The 15,370-nt window shown below is 45.3% G+C and overlaps 1 protein-coding gene across 5 annotated transcripts in view; it reads right to left on the bottom strand.

The window, feature by feature from the left end:
• Nucleotides 1–13,882: 13,882 nt before the first annotated feature.
• Rapgef6 (Rap guanine nucleotide exchange factor 6) overlaps nucleotides 13,883–15,370 on the bottom strand; it is a 179,759-nt gene continuing 178,271 nt past the window's right edge. For all 5 annotated transcript variants that reach the window (XM_051168154.1, XM_051168151.1, XM_051168150.1 and 2 more), the window contains one exon: nucleotides 13,883–14,892. In XM_051168154.1, the coding sequence (XP_051024111.1) occupies nucleotides 14,867–14,892 (26 nt within the window). In that variant the 3' untranslated portion in view covers nucleotides 13,883–14,866. The remainder of the gene's footprint in view (nucleotides 14,893–15,370) is intronic.

Raw genomic sequence — 15,370 nt, 5'->3', positions numbered from 1 at the left:
TGAAGCCCATCCAGTTTCTCAGCATCTCGTCCTGTTAGCTCCTCTTCTTTGTGGACCTGTCGCTGTTTTCTATTTAGTCTTTTGGTGTCGTTGTTTCCACTCGCTGTTTGTTGAAATTCTGGCCTCAGAACCTGTCCTGACTTGCCTTCCTTCCAGTGTTCCACTTACTATGGAGGCTGTGGTAGCTTCCGTCAGCAGCCTGCTGCCTGGCTGAGTCCCTGGCAGTGACCAGCCCCACAGTGGCTTCTGTGGTTAGTAAGAGGCCTTTGCTCAGGTCCCCACTCTGTTCCTCTTCCCTGCTGAGTGTAGGCAGCTGGGCCTGTGGTCCATGGGACTTACCATCTAACTGCCCTTGATTGATAGATTGGCGTTCTTGCAGAAGAAGGGGTGTTACTGAAATTAGAGCTCCGAAGGCACTTAGGTCCTTGTTTAGAGAAGCTGTGATCTTTCCTCTTCTGCCTTCGCCTGTCCCTATCCTACACTGATCCTGTCCTGAGAATGTTGACTCAAGAGCCACTAGGCTGACGCAGGCAAAGCCGAAAGCATTTCTCCCTTATTTCTTCTGAACTTAGCAGTAGGGTGGAACACTGGATGACCTGATTTTTGATTTTTGTAATTCTTACTGTTCATAGGTGTCAATCCTGAGCACAGACAGACTCTGTCAAGGAAAAACATTTAATTCACTGTTGTCTTTAATTTACCATGTGGACACTGCATTCTTGAGTTTGTCATTCTGCTTAGCCAGTGTGAGGTTCCTGCCAGGGCACTGCTGTGTGCGAACACTTTCTGTGTGACAGACAGACAGGGACTTCTTGGCATCGTCAGCACTGGTGGATGGGGCAGCACAAGGAACCATTGTCCCCTTCCCCGCCACTCTGTTTGCTGCTCCAAGGCTCATGGAGCCCATGATGGTCCTGCAGCTGCCTCTGATTTCTCAGCAGTGAGACACTGTACACAGTGCACTATACCAGTGCCCTGGAAGGTTCCAGTAAGGTCAAGAAAACGTACAGAGGAACCTTGTACATGTTTCTATGAAGGCCTAAGGATGCTGGCAAAGGTGCGCGGAGGCAAGCTTCCCACCCCTACATGGGATTGTAAACCTTGGGAACTCCTTTGTTCCCCGTAGTAACACATCTCATTTTTAAATTGGAGCTAATAGGATTTTGTACCCAGAATTTATTATATTAATACTTGTCTGAAATCCATGGTGACAACTAGTAAGCAAGAGAAACAGCTGATTGCAGCAGTGTGCTGGGCCGGCTTCTCCAGTGGCATGGGGCGTTTGCCATTTGCTTCCCTTTGGTTGTTAATGGAGCTGGTGTGGAGAGCAGCAGCCTTCGTCTGCTCAGTGCGTCTGCTGAGCACCAGAAGACAAGATGGACGTATTTTTATAATATAAGCATACTTTTTTTGTACATTGTGTTCATTCTTGAATAAAGTGAGCTCACTGTTGGCTTGTAGATATTAAAAAGAAAGTATTGATTTTGATTCAATAAATGTTTTCTTTTAGTCCTGGTTTTGATTTTTTCTTTCTTTAATGAAATTTTACTCATCAGCACTTACGTAGAGGATCTTGTAGCATTCTCCAGTGACAACCCATGGGTGTTGACCACTCGCTGCTCAGTGTCAAGTACTAATGGATGTAAGCTGGAAGAGATGCAGCCAGCCTTCAGTCTGAGGCTGCAGCAAGAGGCCTGTGGGTTCAAGGCTCTGATGGGGTTGAAGACCAGGTAGCTTAGTTTTACAATGAAGCTTAGGTATTTAGGGGTTAAGATGTTTTTAGGTCTAGATAGACATTTTAAATTGATAGAGATGAGATACGATAGATACTGATTTTCATTCAGAATTTTAGACTCACCAAGATAGGAAAGATGTTTTCTTCAAGGTTGCCAAATACAAATAGCCAAAACATGAATATAACATTTATATAATTCCTAATTGTTTTGTGGTTCTTGTATGTAGTTTAGTGTGTGTGTGTGTTTGATAATATAAATGTATATGTAAAAAACTAAGCCGGGCGTGGTGGGGCACGCCTTTAATCCTAGCACTTGGGAGGCAGAAACAGACAAATCGCTGTGAGTTCAGAGCCAGCCTGGCTTACAAGGTGAGTCCAGGGACATCCAAGATTACAGAGAAACCCTGTCTCGAAAAACCAAAACAAACAAACAAACAAAACAAAATCCCCCCTCCCCCCCCAAAAGAAAGCCTAATTGAAAAAACAAAAACAACCTCAGATATTTAAGGGATTCAGAAAACTGTGGCATCAGGTGTTTCTACCCGCCCCCCCCCCCCTTTAGTCTGTATCTTTATAGCTGAAAAGTAAAATAAAATCAAGACTATCCAGGTGTGGTAAGACAAAGGCAGACCACAGGCACAGGTACGGGAGTCCCAGTAACAGCAACAACACCCTGTCGCAGAGAACTGGCTTGGAGACCCAGTAGAAGCAGCAGGCACTAGGACATAGTGAAGTTTCTATCCTCAATTTTCCTCTCCAGAGTGAGCAGCTAAGGGGCTTCCCATATAAAAACTGGCTGTGTACCCGAGGATTGCTCTGAGGTGGGGCCCAGGACTGCCATAATGCCTTGGGTCTTGGCAGAGGTGAAGAAAGGGGAGGGGCCGCTCCACTCCTGCCAACACAGTAGCTCAGGCCATCCTGCCCCAGCCAACCTTGCAGGGTTTAATGGAGACTGTAGTGCCCGCTCATGACCAAAGGAGGAGCCCTTCCTTTTCCCTTAGCAATACCAGAACCATTTTCATGTTCTGAACAGGATCCCAAAGTCCTTCCTCAGGGAAGGAGTCCCAGGTTTTAGTTGGTCCTTTGTGGAGAGAGAGACAGAGATACAGAAGGAGACAGACAGACAGACACAGAGAGGGGAGGGGCACAGATCTTTAATCCCAGCACTCAGGGAGACAGAGGCAGGTAGATCTCTCTGGGTTCAAGGCCAGCCTGGTCTACAAAGCGAGTCCAGGACAGCCAGGGCTACACAGAGGAACCCTGTCTCCAAAACACAAAACTGAAAAATCTATGAGATAAGTCAGCTCTGAGGAGTACATGGGGCAGGCTTCAGGCTTCAGGGGTGAACATGGGCTTGTAATCTAGTTTAGCTGGCTCAATCCAGCCGAACATGTGGCTGATTTCCTTAGAGTTCTTTCTAATCACCATGGACAAAGGGGTCTCTGCAACATACAGAGTTCCCTGGCAGACAGGCAGCACATTCAGTCCAAACTTATAACAGTTCCTCCCACTGCTTCTCTATGGGAGACATGACGGTCGGCCCTCCTAGGGAGGCTCTGGTAGGCACACGTCCCTACTCCAACCTGTTAGCTTTACTAGAAAGTGTCCTTAGGACTTGCTCAGAGGCCTCTTGGATACTATAAGGTTGAGGCCTGAGGCTCAGCCTTGGCACCTTACCTTATCTGGCAACTTCCCTGTTGAGCTTTCCCCAGTCCCTGAGAGAATCTGGAGCGGTGAGCAGCATTCTGGAGAGTCAGGTCTGTCTTCTCTTCCATGCCGTGTGTAGGGACATCTCATGGGGGCCTCCACGTGCTACAGAAATCATACGCCTTACCTGTGGGGAATCACTCCACACACTTAGGTTAATGAAGGGAAAGCTGTCTGATAACACGCAACTGGTTCTAGTTAGTGTACAAAAGGGGACTAGCCTTGAGAAGAAGGCTTTACCAGCTGTGCAGTCTTCAGGTTTATTTGATCCACATATGCTATCATCCTTAAATCTCCTTCAGCCCCAGTTTCTACTTGGAATGACAGGAGACTGCAAATTGGCCATTTGGACAGATTAGTGATTCTTTTTTTTTTCTGAGCCAGGGTTTCTCTGTGTAGCCTTAGCTGTCCTGGACTCTCTTTGTAGACCAGGCTGGCCTTGAACTCACAGCAATCCACCTGCCTCTGCCTCCCGAGTGCTGGGATTAAAGGCGCGTGCCATCATGCCTAGCTATATGGGAGATTTACACAGCAAAAATATTGCCAGAATTATCAAAGTAAACCAGTGCAGTCCTTGTTGAATGGTTGTTCCCCAAGCTCATCTTCCCACCAGCCCGACCCAGGCGTTCCCTGATGACAGCACAGGGAACAAAATGGCAGACAGGCCTTAATGACTGTTGTGACCCTACACTGCCCCTTAGAGCCATGTTCTTTCCTATGGGGTTGGGCCTAATAACTGCTTGTAACTCAGGGTGGTTCTTGTTATGGGAAGAAATCCTAATTGGAAGTCAATTTTGGTGAACAACAGAAACTCTCTGAACAACTGTGAACCTCAGCTGTGGTAGAAATTTTTCTATAATTTCTAAAAAGCATGGCTAGCACACTAAGTTCTACTTTGTGTAACTTACTGTTTATTTCCTAAGCAAGTTTTTGCTTTGTTTTGTTTTTGTTTTTGGCTTTTCAGGATAGGGTTTTCCTGTGTAAACAGCCCTGGAACTCACTTTGTAGACCAGGCTGGCCTTGAACTTATAGATCTACCTTCATCTGCTTCCTGAGTATTGAGATTGAAGGCATTTGCCACCACACTTAGGCTAAATTTGTTTTTGTTTTATTTTATTTTATTTTAAAATATTTACTTATTATGTACACAGTGCTCTGTCTGCATGTACAGGCACCAGATCTTATCATAGATGGTTGTGAGCCACCACGTGGTTGCTGGGAATTGAACTCAGGACCTTTGGAAGACCAAGCAGTGCTCTTAACCTCTGAGCCATCTCTCCAGCCCTGTTTTATTTTTTAAAGTAAATCCTCAAGCACAGTTGTTCTCAACCTGTGTGTTGTGATCCCATTGAAGGTTGAACAACTCTTTCACAGGGGTCACATATCAGAGATCCTGTATATCATAGAATAGCAAAGTTACACTTATGAAATAATTTTATGGTTGGGGTCACCACAACATGAGGAACTGTATTAAAAGGTCATAGCATTAGGAAGGTTGAGAACCACTGCTTTAGCCCATCAACTGCATTACTTTCACTTCCTCATGGTCAGAAGCAGGCGCTTCTGGGACAGCACAGCCACCAGCCTAACACGTGGGAGCTATGGAAGTGGTTTTTGTCTCTCAGGATCTGGCAGAAGCTTGCTACCCCAGCCACAGTCAGTCTGCCCTACTTCCCTGTGGCTTCTGTGGCCATACAGTTTGCATGACTTACCTTCAGGGTTCTGTCCCTACAGCTGGGCCTCCATGACATAAGGCCTTGCTGGAGAAGAGTGAGGCCTATGGCCAGGAACAGTCACAGTTACTGACTTGCAGCCACAACCCTTGTGATGTTTGCAGTCTTCAACTTTACGGTTCTCAGATAAGGCCTCAGCCTGGAGCAGCAGACACACAGCAGGTCCAGCTTCTGCTGAGTGGTTTGTTTGTTTGTTTTCTGAGACAGAGACAGGGTTTCTCTGTGTAGCCTTGGCTGTCCTGGACTCACTTTGTAGACCAGGCTGGCTTCGAACTCACAGCGATCCGCGGGCCTCTGCCTCCTGAGTGCTGGGATTACAGGCTTGTGCCACCGCCCGCGCCCAGCTGCCTCTGTGGATTTCTGACCCATAGAGAAGAGCATCAGTGTAGCTTATGACACCAAGTTTTGTGTTGGTTTGTTACAAAGTGATGCTAATATTGACTAGGACATTACAACAGAACCCAGGGGAAACCCAGTTACTGTAGTTGGTGAAGCAAAACATCGACAGAGCTCAGCGGTTAGTAAAGAAAGCCAAGTGTAGGGGGAAAGCTGACAGAAGGGGCTTTCTGAGAGATGAAAACGCTTTGGCAAATGCAGGTTTTGGTATTTGTTGTCCTCTCCAACCCCTTCTTTCTTTCTGGCCCCGCTGGCCTCAAGTTCAGAGATTAAAGGCATACACACCACACCTGGCCCTATCATCTCAGCATTATATCATCATGAAGAAGAAGAAAAAGAAAAAAGGTATGAACAACAAGAAACGGACTTAGTTGCCCATGGGCAGATATAGGTCTAAATGGATATTCTTAGAAGTGAGGCTGCCAGGTGCTATGTCAACATTAAAGAACCATTTTGTTTTCTATTTGTCAAGACTAATTAAACCCTGAAAACATAAAAGCTACTTTTCAAAGTGAAGACAAGGAACAAACTCTTAAACTGGCTCAGAAGTTATTAATTCTTGTCACTCTTGAAGAGGACTTGGGTTCAATTCCAGCACCTTCACAGTAGCTCACAACTGTACAGGAGACCCAGCATCTACCTCTGGCATCTGCAGGCATCGGACACACATTGTCACACACACATTCCTACAGGTAAAGGTAAACTTTAAAACCCTCACACGAAGAGAGAAGCCATGAACCAGACATTGTCTCCCATTTGGGGGGCTGATGCACAGGGGTGTTGAGTCCACAGCTAGCCTATTTGGGGGGTGCGGGAAAGGAGAGGAAGAAGAACCAGTAAATAAACACAAAAATAGCCGGGCGTGGTGGCGCACACCTCTAATCCTAGCACTCGGGAGGCAGAGGCAGGCTGATCACTGTGGGTTCGAGACCAGCCTGGCTTACAAAATGAGTCCAGGACAGCCACAGCACTGCATATGAAGACAGAGTGGTCCTGGGAATGGGGAAAGAGACAGAGCAGACTAGAGACCAAGCAACAAACACAGACTCATATTGATGGCTGATCCAATAGCAAGGATGACTGGTGTGTGGTCAGAAGATAGACTTGGCACCATGCCACACACACCTGCTCTGAGTGTCGTACATGAAAGGTGACTATGAGTGTGGACTAGGAAAACACTTAAGTAGATGCACAGGCTATGAAGACGACATGTTTATCTAGTTGGAAATGAGGAACCTCTCTCTTCCAGGGCTGGAGAGATGGTTCAGTGGGGAAAGGGATTACTGCTGGGCCATGTGGCAGCAGAGAAACTCTTGAGTTCTGGTCTAGCCTGGTCTACATAGTGATTTCCAGGCCAGCCAGGGCTAATAGTGAAACCCTATTTTAAAAGAAAATGAAGTGATGCTGCTCTTTCCAAGTTGTCAGCACCCACAATGGGTGTCTCATAGTTGCCTGTAATTGCTGGGGATCTCCTGCTCCCATGATAGGACTGGTTAGCTGCCACCCAGGAGCAGATAAGCTGCTGATGCACAGATGGGCACCTTTTATTTTCTTTTTCAAGACAGGGTTTCTCTATGTAGACCAGGAGCCTCTAACTCAGATCCACCTACCTCTGGCAGAGTGCTCACATCTTATTATCCAGTGCTGGGATTAGAGGTGTGGCACACCCCTCCCCTGTGTCACCCCCCCCCCCATTCTCTTCAATGCTGGTTAACCCTTTCCATCCACAGTATTTTCTTTATGTTCTGCTAGCCCTCCTCTCAAGTTCCCTGCCCTCATTTCCTGGTTTGTACAGGTACTCCATTTCCTTCCTTCATTTTTTTGTTTTGTTTTGTTTGAGATAGGGCTTCTCTGTGTGGTCCTGCTGTCCTGGCCTCGATTTGTAGACCAGGCTGGCCTCAAACTCACAGAGATCCGCCTGCCTCTGCCTCCCTTAGAGCTAGGATTACAGGTGTGCGTCACTATGCTGGGCTCAGGTACTCATTTCTGACAGATCATACTGAGGACCTGATGCTATGTGCATTTGTCTTTTTGGGTGTGGGTTACTTCACCTTATCTGTGGTGCTGAGGCTGAATCCAGGGCTTTGGTCATGCTAGACAAGCTCTCTACCACTGAGCTACATCCTTACCTCACTTTGAATATTTTTTTTTTTCAATTCTACACATTTCCTTGTAAAATTTTACTTTCTTTAGAGCTGAGTAAAGTTCACTGTGTATATGTACCACACCCGTGTTGTCTGTCGGTTGCTGGGCATATGGGCCACCTACATTTTTTTTTTTAGCTATTGTAAGCTCTGAATAGACTCACTCCTCAGAGGAGAAGGGGACCAATGCCTGGTTCTGTAAGGTTGGCTGAAAACGTAGGTCTGGGGAGGTAGTGGGTCCATGCAAGGACCATATTTCTGATGGTTAACTAAACCAACACAGCAATACACTGTCTTCTAAACACCCATGCTTACAGCTGTAGACAGAGTGGCCTTCCGTTCACCTCATAGCATAGAGTGCTGGTGCAGACACTCACACACGCCCAGCATGCAGAGACTGGGGGACGGTTGTGAGCTCAGCCCCGAGCAAGCCGCACACCTCCCCCTCTAATGCCCAGAGCGCACCGTGGAAGAGGGATGTGTATGGCTACGAAGTGCAATTCTCTGGGCTCGACATGGCAGTTAATATTACAGCTCAGGGCAACAGCAGTTGTCTGCACTGGCCACAGGAGACCAGCCTGTCAACAAAAAGGAGGTGGTGGGGCTCACAAGGGCCTTCCCTTCACCTCAGAATGATAGGCTATGCACAGATTCTAGGAGAATCACTGCCTGTAGTTGTATTCTCTGCTGGGCCCATGGGGACACACACTGCAATCTTAGGTCTCAAAACAAGAATCTATGAAACTGTGAGGAGAGTGGACATGGGTGGTAAGAAGGTGTAAGAGTCATCATAATACTGGGCTTACATGTATAAAACTAAAAAACCAAACCAACAGCAACAGCAACAAAACCCCCAAACCAATCAACCAAAAAACAAACCAACCAAAACGCCAAGAAGCTACATTGTAGCATGGTGCCACCTGGTGTTGAAATATATTTTCAACATATTTTCTTGTTTGGATTTCTTGAAGACAGGGTTGCCCTGTGTAGCCCTGATTATATTGGCACTCACTCTGTAGACCAGGCTGGCCAAAGCCACCTGCCTCTGGCATTAAAGGTGGGCGCACCACCCCCAGCTTTGAACTGTTCTCTAGATAGAGTTGAGTCCCTCCTAAACCTGGGCCACATTGTAAGATTGGATGAATTGCAACAAAATTTTAAGCCACAGCCTCTGAAAGCCTGAATACAGACCACATAGACCTTGATCTCACACATGACCCTGCATTGCTTCTTCTAAGACCCTTCTAAGACCTGCTTAAGTTTAAAAATGGCTCACTGTGTGTGTATGACGCCTGTGTGTGCACATGCATGGAGGTCACAGGACAGCTCTGTAGAGCAGGTCCCTGCTCAAAGCAGGTTCAGTTAGGCCTGTGGGTCAAGGGCTGTAGATGTTCACTCTTGTGGTGCACTTGTCACTTTACATAATTCTCTGGAGGTTGATGTGAACTAATGTGCATCTCCCAATTTCCCAGGCTTTTTTTTTTTTTTTTTTTTTTTTTTTTAAACCAACAGTGTCTTTTAATATTGCCAAGTCTATCAACCATTTCTTTTTCTTTTTGAGATAGGGCATCTTTGTGTAGCTTTGGCTGTCCTGGAACTCTTACGTAGAGCAGGATTGCTTCGAACTCAAAAGATACCCACTTGGCTCTGGACTTGGCTCCGGAGTGGTGGAATTCAATGTATGCAACACTATGCTTCATTCAACCACTCTTTTAGGAATCACCTGAGATTCTGAGCATGACTTATCAGAACAGCAGTCCAAGACTAATTTTTTTGAAAAGCATTTAATGACAGGTCCAACTGCCCCCATTTATCAAGGGAGGCTCTCACATTGCTTGGGCTAACCTGACTCATGATGTAGTGGACAATCCTGAGCTTCTGACTTCCCTGCCTCTACCTTGTGGTATGGTGCTGGACAAGTACTCTCCCAAGAGGCCCACTATAGTCAGCAGCGTCAACTGTGGCTGTTCTCCTACCGTGGTTCTTGTTGCCAACTCATGTTCTCACCACTTGTTTTCAGAGCTGACTTGTAGCCACCTTGGGCGTATTCTCTAGTTTATGCTGTGATCTTTCCACTAATCTTGGTTTAATTTACTACTCTTCTGGTTTCTTGAAAAAACTTATTTTTTTTTAAAAAACAATTTTTGTCTAATGGTGTTAAACTGATAGGTTTTGAGCCTGGTGGCACACAGCAGAGGTAGGTGGATCTCTTTTGAACTTGAGGCCATACCGGTGTATATAAATGGAATGGCAGGATCACAGTTGAGACCATTTCAAAAATAAATCTTAAAAATTACACTTGTTTTATGTGTGTGTGCCACGTGCCTGTCTTTGCTGACAGTTGCTGAATAGTCAAACATTCCATTTTGATATGTAGTTTTGGCTCATCTATCTTGCAGGTGTTGGGTGTGTTTCCCACACATGTTGGGTGGATTGTGTCCTTTTCATGCACACATCTTCACTGATATGGGGCAACTACAGAATTTAACCTATGAGATCAAGATGGAGGGCCTGCAGGGTAGGGAGAAATGCTTTCTTCAATAATGACATCACTGGTAGTGCAGCTCTTGCTTATGTAAACAGCCCTACTGAAACTAAGCAACAAAAACGGAACCCGATGTGATGTGAGGCAAAGAGGTGAAGAGACTGGGATGAGCACCGCGAGGATGAGATGCTGTGAGCATGCAACTCACAGGAACCCAGTGTTAGAACAAGTGACACCCAACAGTACCCTGAAGGCCAAGTGCTGTGTGTGCTTACCTGCATACCTTGAGTGAGGAACAGGCTGGCTGGACTGCTCCTGAGGCCACTCTGGGATGGCCAGCTCCTCTCAGCTGTTCTCATCACAGACTTCTGGGGGTGAAAGTTAGTTAGTAGGTTCCCAAGGTGTGCTATGGACCACACCCACAGCAATAGGAACCCAAACAGGTAAATTGTTTTGTTGCTTATACCTGACAAGTTATAAGCTGGGTGGGTGACAACAAACATTTTGAGTTCTGAGTTCCAGAAGCCCAAACTCAAGGTAAAGGCAAAGACTTGTTTCCCAAAGAAAACAGCACACAGGGGCCTTCTAAGATTAACCCAAGAAAGAAATGGCCACCTGAGTACCACAGGATCCTCGCAAAGCAGATGGGCCACTGCTCTGCTACAACACATGGTGTCCCGGGCTTCCTTAGGGGCTCTCGCCTACACTGTGGCTCTCATGACCTCAATGTGAGTAGAGCTTCTGGAAAGGTCATTTTTGAATAAAAAGGGACCAGGTTTGCACTTTTTGAGACCATCCTTGAAGTGACGCCTTGGTATAAATGAGGGCTGACAAGTCCATTAGGGCTTACAGCGCCTGCACCAGGCCTGACAGTTTGATGATGCACATTTCTTCAGGAAGCAGTTTCAGTAGGGTTACGCCATTGTTACTTCATTTGCAAGCAAAAACATCTTTTAACAGTAAATTATAGCGCTTTTACAGGACATATAGTTAACAACAACAGAAGAGTCCAGGTCACTCCTTTGGTGACCTGGAGGCAAAACAGGTGTCAAGTTCGCCTTTCTATATTTAGCGTGGGTGCTCTAGGCTGGCTTCAAGCTCTCCATTTAGTGGAAGATGACTAAAATTCTGGTCTTCCTGCTTCCACACCCCCAGTGCTGGTTGCAGTTACGTGTTGTAATATCTACTTTTATGTGGTTCTAGGAATCAAACCCTAGCATCTTTATGCACGCTAGGGAGGTAGGCAGTCTCCTAACGAGCCGAGCCGTTCTGCAGCCTGAACATTCCTTTGAAGCGACCTGGTCAGCTGGTCCACGGGCTCTGCATACTCGGAAGGAAGTACACACAGTCAATGCAGGTTCTTTATTGGTTCCAATGTGTTAGGGGTTGTGGTAGTAATGATACCCTTACATTCTCTTAACCAAAAATATAACAAGTATTTACACTCAGTAAAAATACAAAAGCATACAGAGGCACTGTCTTTCTAAAAGACATAAGTTTAAGAGGCATCAAAAACTAGGAGACAACATTGCTTGTGACGGGATGCCTTACAATCATTGAATTGTGCAGATAATTGTCACTTGATTAGAGCAACTGTGCAATTTTGCTTTTGTTTTTTGATAAACTCACATTTTAATTTTAAAACATCAGGTTCAACTGCATTCATCCTGTACATTAATAGAAAAGAGGCCTTTTACAGCACAAAAGCTAAAATGAAGTAGGGCTCAAGTTTCAACTTGAAAATGTACCTGACTGTCTCAAGGCTGACCCCACCTTTTTTGTAACATGTAATGGATATGGGATATACTTAATGTCTTCCAGAACCTTTCAATGCAAATTATCAGTTTAAAATTTTTAAGGAAATCCTTCTTCCTTTTTTTTTTTTTTTTTTTGTAGTTGTAAGGAAACTCAGCTTGGCAAAGATTACGGAGACAGTGAGCATGTGACCCTCAGGAATACTCACTCAAGGATTTTACCCCCGAACATCATCTTAAAAGACACCAGCTGGGGGAGTGAAGTGCGGGGATTGCAAGTAATCTTGCTGTATGCAGCAGCTCCAGATGATCCACTGTGGGGTTTTGTTGAAATCTACCGTTTGGCAACAGTCTGCATTAAGGGCCTCCTGTGTCGGCAGTCTTGGCAGGTGCTGGGCACTAGTCTCCTTAGTAATGTCACACATTAGAACAAAGGCAGATGGGAACTTGGGACTGGAGCACGCATGGGCTTCAATGCTTCCCTTACGCTAGTCACATGGTAACATAAAAAAGGCAGACATGGTATTTTCAGGGACTCATATACATCAAAGTACAAAGCATTTGGTTTTCTTTCTGATCAATGTGATCAGCTGGCCTGAACACTTATAGATAAAGCTCGATATAACCAAGGCAGCGACACAGTGCAGGCTCAAAGCCACAGGCCTCAGCTCTCTGTGCAAGACATTTACACCAGTAAGGACCAAGACAGGCGCGCCTCCGTCTGGTCTGAAGGCCTGCTAGATGAAGAGGAACTGTGCAAACAGCACTTTTTTTCTTCCTGGAGCAATGGATAGAATATGGTTACAATGGTTCCCCAAACTTGGGTTAAAAAGGTGGGTATAGCAAAAATACTTACTTTGTTTTGGACATGAAAACAATATTATGCAAATAGGTGAATAAAAAATTCACAATCAGAAGACAGCACAGTTCAAAGGCCAGATCAGTTAAGCATGGCTGTCAAGCTGCAGCTGCCACTCAGGCTGCCTACACTTGACAGGGCCAGTAAGGCTCTGCCTCACCGCACTACAGTGCACCTAAGGCTTTGGGGTTAAAGTCTCCCCAGAGGATTCTTCAGCCACTACTACTTTTCCTAAACAGACAGGCATTCTGTGGGAAGACACAACACTGTTACGTTTGGAACTGTTCTGACTCTCAAGTGATTAGACAGGAAACAGGAAGAGAGAGAACGGAAAAGCACAATCTTGAAAAGGCAGTTGGTCACATGACTGCTCTGCAGCAACGCTGTCATAGTTAGTGCACTTTTAATGGCTTTGGCTTTTTTTTTTTTTTTTTTAATTTTTGGTAGTTATAGAAGTCTATGAAATCTAGTCTTTACATTAAAAAACAAATGAAAAACTTTAAATATATATACAAAATGTATGGTTAATTTGTAAAAATGTGAAAAGTCCATTTTATTTACTAAGCACTCACTGCATTTGAATTAAATACTTAAGAATGCCATATCCAGGAGGTCACAAAGGATGCCCTTTTCAAGGTTGAAGTCCCCTCTGCTATCCTAGCTCCTCTCTTGGTTACTGAGCTCTGTGGAGAGCTCAGAGCTCAGGTTCAATGATTGCACATGTGGTTGTGTGCTGTAAGCCACTGTGTAAGTCAGGGTGACCATCACCACTGTATCCATGATACTTTAAAAATTATTATTTACTATTTGTGTGTATTTATTATTACTGTGTGTGTGTAGGAGTGTTCTGCCTGTATGTATGCCTATGTGCCAAATGCACGCAGAACCCATAGAGGCCAGAAGAGGGTGTCAGATGCCCTGGAACAGGAGTTACAGGCAGTAAGTCAGCATCTGGGTGCTAGAAACTTTTGTTTGTTTTGGTTTTTTTGAGACAGGGTTTCTCTGTGTAGCCTTGGCTGTCCTGGACTTGCTTTGTAGACCAGGCTGGCCTCAAATTCACAGAGATCTGCCTGCCTCTGCCTCCCGAGTGTTGGGATTAAAGGCGTGCGCCACCACTGCCTTGCTGAGTGCTAGAAATTAAAGAGGCCCTCTGCAAGAGCATTTTAAGCACTGAGCCATCTCTCCACCTCCTTCAATATAAATGTATTTAAACTATGAATTCCACACTTGAGTTGTGGAATGTTAGCTTAGGGTTTCTATAGAAACACAACTCTCTAGAATCCATTTCCAGTGGGTCTGTAGTACCCTCACAATTGGGTGCAGCATGAAGTTCATTTCAGAAACAAGTTCAATGTTAACCTTTTCTATTTTGGAAATCAGGGTTTTCCCTTCCTATTCCCTCTCTGCTCCCCTTTCCACAAGATCACCCAGACCCCCGTGGCTGCCGCAGCCCACATGACGGTAAGCAGGGTGCTCACACTTTACCTGCACAGGTGTTTAGTTCACCTGAGTGTCCACTACAATGCTGCTACATCTCTGTACCTGTGTCAGGATGATGCCTGCTGCTTATACCACACACAGCTTTATAGACTCAAACAAACAACAGCTAACAAGAGCTCTTGAATACAAACAAAACAACAATACTTCAAATAATAAGTTACTTTTCAAATACACAAGACTATCCTTGGTATTGGCAGACATTTTGAATGTGTCCTTTAGCCCAAGCTATGGCTTGGAAATAATTATAATACCACTATCTTTAAAATGATTTGAAAAAAAGAAAAACCTATAGTGATATCGGGGGAACAATTCTGAGCTTGAATGTGGTCCCAAGGCGGGAGTGATGTGCAAAGTGTAGGCTAGGATCAGGTGTGACATCCAGCTAAGGACACTGCACCTACAGGAACAGAACAAAAGGAAGAGCTCATCTTCAGAGCCAGCGAGAACACATCAGGGTTAGTGGCAGCAGTGAGCTGTTGGCCTTGACCTGCAGAACCACGAGCTCTTGTCCATGTTCCTGGCTTCCAGTGGTATCCAATGTGCTATCCAAAGGCTACACTGCTGACACTTGTTCATTTTCTGAAAACAATAAAGACACAGTTAGCCAGAACATCTGCTTGTCAATGCAGATCAAGCAATAACCAACAGATTACCTGCTACATAAGCAGCTCTTCCCATCCCAACAAATCTCAGCACACATCCCACGAAGGCCTAGGCTTCACTGTAACACCATGGTTTCTAATCACACTGAGGGTTGATAGGAAACTGGAATTTAAAAAATAAAATTCTTTTACACTTGTTTCCTGTATGTGTGTGTATGCATGTATACACGAGTGCGTATGCGTATGCGTATGTATGTGTATACATGTGTACAAATGCCACTGTGCATGTGTGAAGTCAGAGAACAATTTACAGAGCTGCTTCTCTTCTTCCATCATGTGGATTCTGGGGATCAAACTCAGGTCCATCAGGCTTGGCAGGAAGTGCTTTTGCCTGCTGAGCCACTTGCTGGCCCCTGTAGTTTCATTTTCTTTGGTGTGTGTGTAGCTATCTGGAG

This window comes from Acomys russatus, chromosome 25 (genome assembly GCF_903995435.1).
Source record: "Acomys russatus chromosome 25, mAcoRus1.1, whole genome shotgun sequence".
In the NCBI taxonomy this organism is placed as follows: Eukaryota; Metazoa; Chordata; class Mammalia; order Rodentia; family Muridae; genus Acomys; species Acomys russatus.
The sequence above is the reverse complement of the archived record's forward strand: the minus strand, read 5'-3'. Positions and strand labels throughout refer to the sequence as shown.